Source organism: Oxyura jamaicensis, chromosome 4 (assembly GCF_011077185.1).
Source record: "Oxyura jamaicensis isolate SHBP4307 breed ruddy duck chromosome 4, BPBGC_Ojam_1.0, whole genome shotgun sequence".
Lineage (NCBI taxonomy): Eukaryota > Metazoa > Chordata > Aves > Anseriformes > Anatidae > Oxyura > Oxyura jamaicensis.
In genome coordinates, this window is record NC_048896.1 from 19,540,612 (window position 1) to 19,554,094 (window position 13,483).

The 13,483-nt window shown below is 40.1% G+C and overlaps 1 protein-coding gene across 8 annotated transcripts in view; it reads left to right on the forward strand.

Annotated features, from left to right (window-relative positions):
- Positions 1–13,483, forward strand: part of TENM1 (teneurin transmembrane protein 1) — an 895,307-nt gene that overhangs the window by 663,778 nt on the left and 218,046 nt on the right. For 7 of the 8 annotated variants that reach the window (XM_035325181.1, XM_035325182.1, XM_035325183.1 and 4 more), the window contains one exon: positions 8,140–8,400. The exons of the other annotated variant lie outside the window; for it this stretch is intronic. In XM_035325181.1, the coding sequence (XP_035181072.1) occupies positions 8,140–8,400 (261 nt within the window). The remainder of the gene's footprint in view (positions 1–8,139; positions 8,401–13,483) is intronic. 8 annotated transcript variants of the gene reach the window in all.

Consider the following 13,483-nt stretch of genomic DNA (forward strand, 5'->3'; position numbering starts at 1 on the left):
AGCTGGAACTGCTGCCTTATCTATGCTTGTTAAGTTATAAGTAGACAGACTAAAACTATCAGTACTCCACTGCTTCACTTTCTGTTGTTAATCTTGAGGAAGAATATTAATTCCTATGAAACTTTCAAAGACAAACGTTATTTTTTTTCTAGATTATTTGATTCATAGTTTTGCTGTACTTCATAAAAGTCTTGTCTTTTTTTCTTTTTTTTTTTTTTTAGTAAAAATAAATAAATAAAACTACAGGCTAAGACTATAACAAGCTTTAATTTTGAAAATTTAATAAGAAAAGATCTATTGTGAATTGCTTCCCTTAAACACATACACAAATGCCAGAACTTTTAAGTGGCAAATGATTTTAGAACAAAGGAGACTTTTTAAAATTCTTGAAAGAAAATAGAAATGCATCTCTTATAATTAACCTTTTGGAAACAGCAGATCTTTTTTCTTGAAAATTCTTTCTTTAGTAATATATTTTTGCATATGGAAAATGAAATTGTAATTGAATGTATTGTAAGGCAACTTTTCCAAAATCTATTTCAACTCTAGCATTATAAGAACGTCATTTATTGTCACAAATGATACTGAGGTTCTTTCTTGTCTGTGATTATTAGATTTTTTCCCTCTTGCCTTTAATAGAGTAGAGTTAGTGTGGTCATTATTTGAGACTAAGTACGTTTCTTTTATCAGAAATTTAGGTTAAATGCTAACTCCCGGCATTTGCTATGGTTTTATAACTCCAAAATTCATTAAAGGAGATATATTTATGAGTGCCTGCAATAGAAATTTCTCTTTAACAGAGCCTGTGTAAAGGGAAGTATTTTACATCATAAAGCTGCACTTTAAGAACAGGGAAGGCATTAGCCAGCAATACTTAAGATGTATTTGAACTTGAAGGATTCAATTCCTGGTCTATCTGATAATGATAATGTTTCTTTCTAAATTAAACTGAGACCTACTGCATCCACATTGTATCTCTAGAAGCCTTATCTCTGAAATTTTGCTAGTTACTCTTGAAAACGTGATCTCCAGTGTGGTAGATTTCCAGTGGTCTACAAAAAGGATTTTCCACTTCTTGGAAGAAAGAAAGTTTGTCCATGTCTTTCTAAAATTAGAATGATTTATATGCAAAATTCGAGAACTACATTTCCTTATACATATTGATTTTAATAGTAATTAAAAGAAAATCCACTCTGAGAACTCCAGGAACATTTTTAAAATCGGTGCAGTCTACTCCTGCCAGTCTGCTTCTGCCCTATTTCTATGTTTGAAGAATTAGTTTGAAGAAGAGACTTCAAAGGGTGTTTGCCATGAGGCATGGCTTGGAACCTCATCCTATGCTTCCTCTGGGGAAAGACGTGAGAAATAGTTTGTTTCCTTCTCGTAAATTTTACAAGCCTAAGAGTTTTGTGAAAGGGCAAACTTCTTTTGTAATCCCTTAGTTGCCTAATCTGCAAATTTAATGAAATTTCTCAGTTATAGCAGACTCTGATTCCCATTTTAATTCTTCCTTATTTGTTATTACTTCTATTTTTAACTTCCTTGCATCTCTGGCAGTAACTGGAGTTTAATATAAGAAAATAAACCAAAGAGATAAGGGAATCATAAAATCATAGAATGGCTCAGGTTGGAAGGGACCTTAAAGATCATTTAGTTCCAACCCCACTGACATAGGCAAGGATGCCACCCACTAGATCAGATTGCTCAGGGCCTCATCTACCCTGATCTTGGAATGTAAGGAAAAGTTGAAGTACAGGAAAAGAAAACATGTAATACTGTACTTTGATATACGTATAAAAACGCAAATGATGTCTTCTATATGCGGATTATTTATGTGATTTTTTTTTTCTGAAATAAATGCAGCTGAATGTTTTGGACTGTGATAATAGTGTAGCAAGTGATAAATGGTTTAAAAAAAAATGAAAAATCAGTGTAAAGTGATTTTGCAAATTATTTGATTTTTTTTTTACTTCTTCCTCAATAATTTTCATATGAAAGGTTACTGAAGTTTAATGTCCTTAAATAATATTGTCCCAGGAAAGAAGTAGTGTGTTCTCAACATGCAAAGAAGAAAAAATAATAATAAAATGAAACTTTAACTAAATCAAATGTGAACACACAGAGAGAAAAAAAACATTCTCCGAGTTATCTAGCAGGTTATGTCACATGAATGACTTTATAAAACAGACTTAAAATCTCTGCATGTTTATATCTCAAGTCCAGTGTACAGCCAGTAAACCATGGTGCTGAGGTGAGAAATGAGAAATTTTCAGGGCTGTGGAACACATTGAATTTAGAAGAGTGCTCAATAGCCCTCAAAATTTCTCATTTAAGAGGGTGCATATGTATTGCTTCAAAAACTGGAATTGAATTTCTTTCCCCATTTGATTTACTTTCTCCTCCCCTCTCCTCCTTCCTCCTCCTATCTGAGTATCTTTTGCCACAAGTATCTGGCCTTGCCTTCTCATTTTGAAGCACATGAAATGCACTCGCTGATTAAACTATTGGTGGTAGTTCAAAGTGTGAAATTCACCACGTACTACTGGAAAATCCCATGCCGTACAGCAACCTCAATTACTGCGTGTTTGGGGTATTATTTCCCCTGCATTCATATTATCACTCCTTCAGACATTAGCTTGGTAACTTCTGTGACTGTGATGCTATTTGTGTTAATGTATAATATTTGCCTCTGTGGAATTCGCGGTATTCTCGAATAACCTCTAGTGTTAAAAAAAATAAAAAAATAACAGACTGGCATCAGATGAGTATTATATAACTAGTATATATAGTATAAACTTCCAATGCACTGACATTTTCTCCCTTCCTCAGAGCTACTCAGGCTCCCCCCAAGTTAATGCACAAAACTCCCTTTATAGTTTTGCATTAGCAAACATAGAGCAATTTGTACATTTCCACGTGGAAAACTGATTTTGTCTTCATTTGGGTGGGGAAATTTCTCAGAATAAGACGAAACTTATATCAACACTTAAGGATAAAATAAATTTCTGAATCAATGATATTCAAGGAGACTTTTAAAATATATAAATGCAAATGGCTTGATTAGGGTTCATAAAGGCATGCAATAGCAACTGGTCATATTATTTCAGTTTATAATAATTGTCTATTTTTCTGTAAGTTCTTTCTCTAGTTAAACAGATAAATCAATTAAATATTTTTAAATAGGTATTATTATTTGTCATTTTGTTAGTTATACTAAATTATATTGCTCCATAAGGGAGCGTAGAAATTTGAAAGGATGTTTCTTTGTGCTTATCTCATTTTGAACAGTTTTTTTAATTATCATTTTAAATATTTATTAAAAAAATAACTACTCCCCTATTTAGTTTTTTGAAATCAGCAAAATTCTTGGCAAACAGAAGTAATGTGGAAATTCCACAAGTCCTGCAAGTCCACTAAGGTCTGCAGAAATCCTCAACTGAAGAGAGGAGCCCCACGTTGCTGGTACAAGCGCCTGGCAGGTATGAAGGACAGTGAGATTGTCCTGAAGGTGCCCTGGGATAAATGCTTTGTACACACATGAAAATGCAATTAAGATGTTAACTCTACTGGAAGTTAAATTAATGTGTAGTAAGATCCCAAATAGTGGGTGGATGTATCTGGAGAGAGAAGGCAGAAGTTTTCAGTAGCTCTTGGTTGGTAGGAGCAGTGTTAGAGCCGGCTGCCTGTTCAGCTACATCATTCTTGTTTCAACTTGAACTTCTTAAAGAAGAGCGAAGGCCCCATTGTCCAACGAGGTCAAACTTCTCTTTAACTGCTCCTCTCTGAAGATTATTTTTTTTCCCCAGGAAAACGAAGTTCTATACAAGTAGAAAAGTAGAAAGAAAGGGATCTGTTAATTGAAACGCTGATGAGTTTTTTGTAATGCATCCAGCCTTCTTTCCATTTTCTGTTCATAAAATATTTGACATTTATTTATATTTTCTTTGTTTACTTTTATAGTTCTTTTAATTTTTTATATCAATTTATCTTAATAAAAGTAAGGGATAAAATACCTGCTTTTAACAGTTCAGCTACAATGGCTACAAAGCTCAAGAGCTGAAAATTCTGGTGTGATCTTCCATATGTATTCATAACAGAAGCCTTTTCTTCCTCTTTCCACAGTTCATGCAAAAACTTGAATTTCATATTAATGTTCTTTTATTTCTCTTGTGACTGTCTTTTTGGTAAGACTAAATCTATCATAAATCCACTTGAACTTTATCTCCTTGTGGAAATGTGTAGTATTTTAGGTAACAAGGTTAGATATGCAGGCTAAACCAGACAGTCCTGGCACACTAAGTGCTTTTCAGAAAATGCAGCCCATGGGAGTTAAAATACTACAAAGGCTTGCATACTCAAGGAACAGGCTATTAAGGCAGTATATTGAGTTGGACTGTGGTTGGCTATGAGTTGCAGCATAAGGAAGTCACTTTATTTTCCTCTGCCAAAAAAATAGCTAAATATTGAAAATGCTAGCTGCTACATTTTGAATTAACATATAGACTGAAGGATAAATTCTGTGTTTATTAAACATGTGTGATCTAATTAGCATTTGTGAGATTCACTGGGGTGAATTTTCCCACTGGCATACACAATTGCAAATGGCAAGACCGCGGGCTGCAGGCTGCTGGGGGCAGGCAGGTTGCCTCTGGTGGACATCCACAGAGGGATCCTTGCATCCTTGCTCCCTGAGGGCCTGGCATCATCTGACATGGCTCAGGAAATTTCCAGAGTATTTGCAGTTACAGGAATGTTTCTTTGCTGCTGAAAATAAGTAAAAATTGGCTTTGAAGGCAAAGGAGTTTCAGAAGGTACTTCATGAGATCACATGTTGTTATTTAGTTGACAAGGAGAGACATAAACTGAGAAAGCTGCTTTGCTGTAGTGCTTCACAGAAATCTAAGTTTGAAAATGAAAATAAGACTGCTTTTTGAGAGAATTAAATAAGTATTAGGGAATTGTTCCAGTGGAGGTTATTTCTGCAGTGTGGGCCCCGACCAAAATGTAAGTGAATATTAAGTCTGGTAATTAATTCTTTTGGTTCTTATTCCATGAGGCTATAAATAAGTGTGTTTTTCAATATAAATATTTCTTGAGGTACATCAATAAACCATAGTTCTTTGGGAATACTTTCCCTCCAGTTCTTATGAAAAGCACTGCAGACCTGCTAGTCTTCTTAAACACACTTGTCCAAATACATTAGTCTAATTTACTTCCTTTGAATTTTGTATTACTTCAGCAGATAAATCTTACCTTTTTTTTTATGGTATACTTCTTTAAATGGCACTATCCCTTTATTCCTCCTTTTTATGTTATTTGCTAAAGTGTGTGCTAACCATCAGAATTTTCTGTTGGAGTGGACGATGTGGACATGACCCCTGTGTGTGACAAGCTGGTGCCAGCCACTGGCCAGCACGATTTAGAGGGCAGCATGTGGCGTGAAGCTCTTGCTGCTTTTTTATAGTAGCTCAACTCATTTAAGCAGAACTTTAAATCAGTTATTTTACAAGGAAGCATTCACTCACTTTTTGTTAATGGAAAATGTTTGTGAACTAGTGGCGTCCACAGCCTCCTTTTAAAAGAACAATTCAGTCCTGTCAGGGTGGAACAGCATCAGCCTGTTTATGGGATTCACTCTTTATTGCATTGATGCTAGGCGCTGGGTTATTCATCTAGCACCTTTGTTGGTTTTTATTTGGGTTATATACATGTCCATTTTTGGATTTGGTCAAGAAAAATAAGAGTGACCACATACCATTTGGAACTGTACTTTGTATAAATGTGCCTTTATTCATTTATGTTCTCAGAAGGAAAGCATAAGCTAAGAGTGTAATTCAGCAGTAATGGTTGTGTCCAGCATCAATATCTGCACTGTTTGTGTCATACAAAAATTTGGTCCATGCTGTCTAATTAAACCAAGTGGAGCTAGTTCATTGTGTATATAATACATAATTAAAATGAGAGTTACAAATAAGTCATTATATGAACAATGCTGCATTTAGTTATATCCAGTAACTTGCTCTGAGATGGCCTTTGTGTATGTGTCTCCAATGCCCAATGAGCTTCAAAAATCTCAGAAAAGCAAGGCTTCTCTGGCGACTGAATGTTTTGTGTTTACTCTCCTAGCCACGGGGGAAGGAGAGTTTTTTCCAGAGGGTTTCAGTGGGGTTCAAATCTCTCTTGCAGGCATCTGGATATGATCAAGAACCAGCATCCAGCATAGTCTCATCCCAACTGCTCAGTTTGCATTTGCATCCCCAAGTTCTGCCTTGAAACACTCTTCTTCCTTCCTTCTGCCAGGCAGCCCAGGGACAGTTCTGACAGGTCCCAGACAGCATGAAAGAGGATGGCACTGGAGACGTAGATCATGAGATACTTGCTCAAATGCCAGCTGTTCCCTCTAGTGCAGAAACTATGCGGCCACCTCCCAGCATCTCAGCGACTTTCTCCTAGCCATGTCCATCAAACCTCAGAGCCCATCTCAAGGCATTTGAAAGACTTGGAGACAGAGCTAGTGAAGGGTGTTTCAGCTTCCCAAGTGGAGATCTGAGATCAAGTCCTCCTTCTGTGAGCCTGGAGAAGAGATGAGGGTACTGTGGAGGGTGCTGTGGCTGCCCTGGGGCGTGAGAGGAGCAGGAGTGATGATGGTCGGTGCTGCTGCAATGGGCTGGCCCCTGCAGTAGCAACACCAGGGAGCCGGGATGACCTTCCAGGGCTCTTGCACAGGAAAGTGAGGCCATGGCCACTTCTTTCTATTTGCTGTCCACTCTTTCCCTGCTCTCTAGGAAACACATTGAAATCGCCCAAGCTCAAAGCCAGTCCATGTAGGCTCTTGCCACAACAGAGAACTTCAGGAACATTTATATGGCAAAGAGATTAGGTTTACAGAGGTAGATGACTTGAAAACTGAGCCACTTCAGTCTGGTTTGTAGGTTTTGGTCAACGCCTTCAAGAAAATACCAGGGCTTTTTGTTATTTCTGAGAGTATGCTTAAAATAATAACAGTTCCTTTCACTGGCTGGTAAATGGATTAGTTTGGCAAAGAGAGGCTTTAGTTAGGACGACAGTAGAAGCAAATATTTGTCCTCAGTCTCTCTCAATGACCCTTGTCTCTGATGTTTCTTCTCTAGAAATTGAAAGAATACTGTATGTGTGTCTGATACTGTATTTAGTCTGTCAGGATAGCATCCCAGGTCTGATGTTCAATTAAGGAGTGCAGTTCTGTAATCCTTATTTAATTAGAACTCCTTGTCTGAATCCCTGGGAATTGCATTGGTAATTGGATTCTCACAAGTGAGAATATGCAGAGGCCACCTCAAAGGAAAGGTTTAATTTGCTAATGTGTCTTACTTACGGGTAGTTCTTCGAGAATGTTTCCTCTGCATATTCACATTATGGTTCCCATCCACCTTCTGTTTTTCCTTGGATTGCCCTACAGTTGTGGTGTTTAATAAGAATAACTGAAGTATTGAGCACTGTACAACTCTCCCAAATCTCTGATCACTTGGTGTCATGAGATGGCACTTGTACAGTCCTAGTAGTCACTGCTCTTCTAAGAAGTTCCTGTAGTTCACCAGCACTGGAGAACCAAAACCCCCTGGTGTGAATATGCAAGGACAGCACTCTCAAAGAGCAAGTCAATGGTAAGTAGCCTTTTTTGTTTTCTGTGATTAACCAAATATTTCTGACGTTATTTTGTAAATTCTGTATTTGTAAATTCTCTGTGCTTTCCTTATGATAAAAGCCGGTTAGATAGCTTTCTGATTTGTGAGATTAATTTAAAAACTGTTACCTTTCTGACAAAAAGCAAAAGTATCTATATTTATAAGGTTTTGATACTAACTTCAGTTGTAAATTGATATGTTGCTATCGGTGTGTGTGTGTACACATTTGAGTTACATATTTCTATCTGACAAAGATACAATTGCAGTACAGTATTATATACTTTAGAATTGCACTCTTAAAGAATTATGTTATAGTAGATTAGATAGCAGAGTGAATCATTGACAAAAAAAGGGTTCTAATAGTGTTAACAATATTAATTCTCAAAACAGATTCTCCTAAAGAACACCAAATGTACATTGTTTTTCACTTTTTTTTTTTTTTTCTAAACACTTCTGTGTTGTTGTTTTTTTCCAGACATGGAATTCTGTGAGACTCCCCATATTCTGTGCTCTGGCTACCAAGCAGATTTACACGGTGTATCTGAGCACAGCTACCCGCTAGAGGTGGGTTCAGATGTGGATACTGAAACCGAAGGTGGAGCATCGCCAGATCATGCCCTGAGGATGTGGATGAGGGGGGTGAAATCAGAGCACAGCTCCTGTTTGTCAAGCCGAGCAAACTCAGCATTGTCCCTGACTGACACTGACCACGAAAGGAAATCTGATGGGGAAAATGGTAATAAAGAAATGCATCAAATGTACTCATTAGAAGTAGTAATTCATTGAAACTTTATTATTCTCCTTTCTTTTCCTTTCTTTTCTTTTTTTTTCCCTCCTTCCTCCTTAAGCTTCTATATTATATAAAAGTTGAAAAGACTGTTTAGTATTTGGATTGTCTTCATAGTGTAGATGGAAAATAAGACAAAAAATGAGACCAAACTTTTGTTAAAATGTGTTATTCTAAAAAGCAATTACTTTCCTATATTCTCTGTTTTTATGCAACAGGGAGAGTATCACTTAGTGATAATTTTTAGTGGCCTATGCATTAGGTTCTAAAATAAATCCTTGTGTGTATGCTTAAATCACGTGTTTTTTGTGCAATCCATCCTGCAAGTGCTGGCATCTGGTTGTAGCTTGAAGTCTCCAGAGTTAGGCTAAGCCCTAAGATGCCTTAATCAACAGGACAGGCTGAGCATATCTGTGTCAAAACTCAGTTCTATATTCCTCTGGATATGGAGGGGGGATTTCTGGGTCAGTAGTACTTTTTGTGTTTTGTTGGTTTGTTTCAAGTATTCATTCTCTTTCAGGATTTGTTTATTTATTTGTCTTATAATGACATATAGGGGGATGGGGGTGAAGCAAGGATTGTTGGAGCTGTGCCAGGGGGAACAATAGCAAGGCCGGGGAATAAGGTAATGGCCCAGCTGAAGTGCATCTACACCAATGCACGCAGCATGGGTAACAAACAGGAGGAGCTGGAAGCCATCGTGCAGCGGGCAGGCTACGACTTGGTTGCCATCACGGAAACGTGGTGGGACCAGTCTCATGACTGGAGTGCTGCGATGCCTGGCTATAGGCTCTTCAGAAGGGACAGACAGCACAGAAGGGGTGGCGGTGTGGCTCTCTATATTAGAGAGTCTTTCGATGTTGTAGAACTCGAGGCTAGGAATGACAAGATCGAGTCCCTTTGGGTTAGGATCGGCAGGGACAACAAGGCTAGCGTCCTGGTCGGGGTCTGTTACAGACCGCCGAACCAGGACGAGGAGACGGATGAGGAGTTCTACAGGCAGCTGACAGAAGTTGCGAAATCTTCAGCGCTTGTACTCGTGGGGGACTTCAACTTCCCTGACATATCCTGGAAGCACAACACAGCCCAGAGAAAGCAGTCTAGGAGGTTTCTGGAGAAAGTGGAAGATAGCTTCCTGACGCAGCTGATTAGTGAGCCTACCAGGGGTGGTGCCCCGCTAGACCTTCTCTTCACAAACAGAGAAGGACTGGTGGAGGATGTGATTGTCGGGAGCTGTCTTGGGCAGAGTGACCACGAAATGGTGGAGTTCACTATTCTTGGCGAGGCCAGGAAGGGAACCAGTAAAACCACTGTACTGGACTTTCGGAGAGCTGACTTTGGGCTGCTCAGGACACTGGTTGGTAGAGTCCCTTGGGAGGCGGTTCTGAAGGGCAGAGGGGTCCAGGAAGGCTGGGCGCTCTTCAAGAGGCAAATCCTAATGGCGCAGGAGCGGTCTGTTCCCATGTGCCCAAAGATGAGCCAGCGGGGAAGAAGACCAGCCTGGCTGAACAGAGAACTGTGGCTTGAGCTTAGGAGAAAAAAGAGGGTTTATAATCTTTGGAAAAGTGGGCTGGCCATTAGGGAGGACTATAAGGATGTAGCGAGGCTGTGCAGGGACAAAATTAGGAAGGCCAAAGCTCATCTGGAGCTCAATCTGGCTACTGCCGTTAAAGATAACAAAAAACGCTTTTATAAATACATCAACACAAAAAAGAGGACAAAGGAGAATCTCCATCCTTTACTGGATGCAGGGGGAAACTTAGTTACAAGAGATGAGGAAAAGGCGGAGGTGCTCAATGCCTTCTTTGCCTCAGTCTTTAGCGGCAATACCGGTTGTTCTCTGGATTCCCAGTACCCTGAGCTGGTGGAAGGGGATGGGGAGCAGGATGTGGCCCTCACCATCCACGAAGAACTGGTTGGGGACCTGCTACGGCACTTGGATGTGCACAAGTCGATGGGGCCGGATGGGATCCACCCAAGGGTACTGAGAGAACTGGCAGAGGAGCTGGCCAAGCCACTATCCATCATTTATCGGCAGTCCTGGCTATCGGGGGAGGTCCCAGCTGACTGGCGGCTAGCGAATGTGACGCCCATCTACAAGAAGGGCCGGAGGACTGACCCGGGGAACTACAGGCCTGTCAGTTTGACCTCAGTACCAGGGAAGCTCATGGAGCAGATTCTCTTGGGAGTCATCATGCGGCACTTGAAGGGCAAGCAGGCGATCAGGCCCAGTCAGCATGGGTTTATGGAAGGCAGGTCCTGCTTGACGAACCTGATCTCCTTCTATGACAAAGTGTCGCGCTGGGTGGACGAGGGAAAGGCTGTGGATGTGGTCTACCTTGACTTCAGCAAGGCTTTTGACACCGTCTCCCACAGCATTCTCCTCAAGAAACTGGCTGCTCTTGGCTTGGACTGGCGCACGCTTCGTTGGGTTAGAAACTGGCTGGATAGCCGGGCCCAGAGAGTTGTGGTAAATGGAGTCAAATCCAGTTGGAGGCCAGTCACTAGTGGCGTCCCCCAGGGCTCGGTGCTGGGGCCGGTCCTCTTTAACATCTTCATCAATGATCTGGACGAGGGCATTGAGTGCACCCTCAGTAAGTTTGCAGATGACACCAAGTTAGGTGCGAGTGTCGATCTGCTCGAGGGTAGGAAGGCTCTGCAGGAGGATCTGGATAGGCTGCACCGATGGGCTGAGGTCAACTGCATGAAGTTTAACAAGGCCAAGTGCCGGGTCCTGCACCTGGGGCGTAATAATCCCAAGCAGAGCTACAGGCTGGGAGATGAGTGGTTGGAGAGCTGCCAGGCGGAGAAGGACCTGGGAGTGATAGTGGACAGTCGGCTGAATATGAGCCAGCAGTGTGCTCAGGTGGCCAAGAAGGCCAACGGCATCCTGGCTTGTATCAGAAATAGTGTGACCAGCAGGGCTAGGGAGGTGATCGTCCCCCTGTACTCGGCTCTGGTGAGGCCGCACCTCGAGTACTGCGTTCAGTTTTGGGCCCCTTGCTACAAGAAGGACATCGAGGTGCTTGAGCGGGTCCAAAGAAGGGCGATGAAGCTGGTGAGGGGCCTGGAGAACAAGTCCTACGAGGAGCGGCTGAAGGAGCTGGGCTTATTCAGCCTGGAGAAGAGGAGGCTCAGGGGCGACCTTATCGCTCTCTACAGATACCTTAAAGGAGGCTGTAGCGAGGTGGGGGTTGGTCTGTTCTCCCACGTGCCTGGTGACAGGACGAGGGGGAATGGGCTAAAGTTGCGCCAGGGGAGTTTTAGGTTAGATGTTAGGAAGAGCTTCTTTACTGAAAGGGTTGTGAGGCATTGGAACAGGCTGCCCAGGGAGGTGGTGGAGTCACCATCCCTGGAAGTCTTCAAAAGACGTTTAGATGTAGAGCTTAGGGATATGGTTTAGTGGGGACTGTTAGTGTTAGGTTAGAGGTTGGACTCGATGATCTTGAGGTCTCTTCCAACCTAGAAATTCTGTGATTCTGTGATTCTTATGTATTAGAAGGGCAAAACATGTATTAAATTGAGTAACAAGGGGAAAAGAATCAAATTATTAATCTCAATGCATCATAATCAACGAAAATCTGCTCTCAATGTTTCCTTAAATGTAATAGTAAGAATATGTAAACAATTTTATCGTCTTGATATCAACAAGCTTAGCTCATCTCTCAATTTCTGTTTAATAGCTACATGTCAGAGTTGGACTCGACGATAAGGAACTGGATGTAAGGATCCTTGTGGGTCCCTATCAGCTCTGGATATTCTACGGTTCTGTGTAGTTAATGTAGTTAACTAAGTGGTTAACCATATTAATACTTAAATGTAGTTAAATAAGTGTGGCTTGGTTTGTGCGTTTGTTTGTTTGTTTGTTTTTTACTGGTTAAGAGATCAGAGAAACAGTGAAAGTGGCAGATGACACTTCAGTGTTGACAGTGATACATTTTAGTAAATCTGTAGTAATAACATGAAAGTGTTAACTCATGAATGTCCATTCTGTAGTTACAATATAGGGTTTTCATTTGTTAAATGTGAACCTGGAAATATAATTTCATTTATATATCAATAGCAATGATAATGTCCAATAGAGTTTCAAAGACAGCAGATTACCAGCATGAGTTTATTTAAAAAAAAATAAATAAACAAAAATAATAAAAAAAACAGGTTATAGGGCACAACTCCTTTTTAATGAAATACTCATTTGAGGATTAAGTTTTCTGTGCTATCACATTGTATCATGTTGCAAGAACCAGTTAATCTTCAGATGGCACCCCCCATTTGCATGAAGATCAGCAGATGCCTACCTTCTTGTAGCATCCTGCTTCTGCAAAATTCTGTGTAGGAGTCATCCTCTGTAAAGTGTTGTTGTGTAGGGGGGTTTGTTTGTTTGTTTTACTTTTATTTTTGTGTTTTCCTAAGGCATTTAATTTTTAGATGACGGTTGAAGGAATTGAATCTGGCCTGTCTAGAATCAGTTGGTCTATGGAAATGGTTAAAGGGAATATTATCTCAGAAAGGAATGTGCATGCTTTTACTCTTCAGACTAAGAAATGCACATGGTCATTTATGTTTCAAGTGGCTGGGAATTTGACATACTGAATCAGGATTAAGCATACAACCAAGTTACGTTCAGTATTGAATACAATGGTGCAGACGGGTATTCATGATGTTTTGCTAGCCATACAAGTTGCACTAAGTATGTAAATCTTGCTGTAGATGAAAATTATTGTAGGTAGTAAAGGAAATGCTTTTGTTACCTTCCTCATCCTGCATTGCAGGATCTGTGGGTTAAGGGTTGTTAAGATGGAGACGTAAGCATTAGGTTTCATAAACAAAGAATGGAGTGGTTTCTTCTGAATGCTTTTCTTACAGAATGAATTTAATCAATTTAAACCCATTTCTTACATGACCTAGAATAGAACAGAGTAGTGTTTCTACATGTAGCTTTACTGTTTGCTTCTTTGTAAGCTTTATAACAAGTTTTTAATTAAAATGATTCTATGGGTTAGGTATTTGAATGTAATTTTTAACTAAGCAG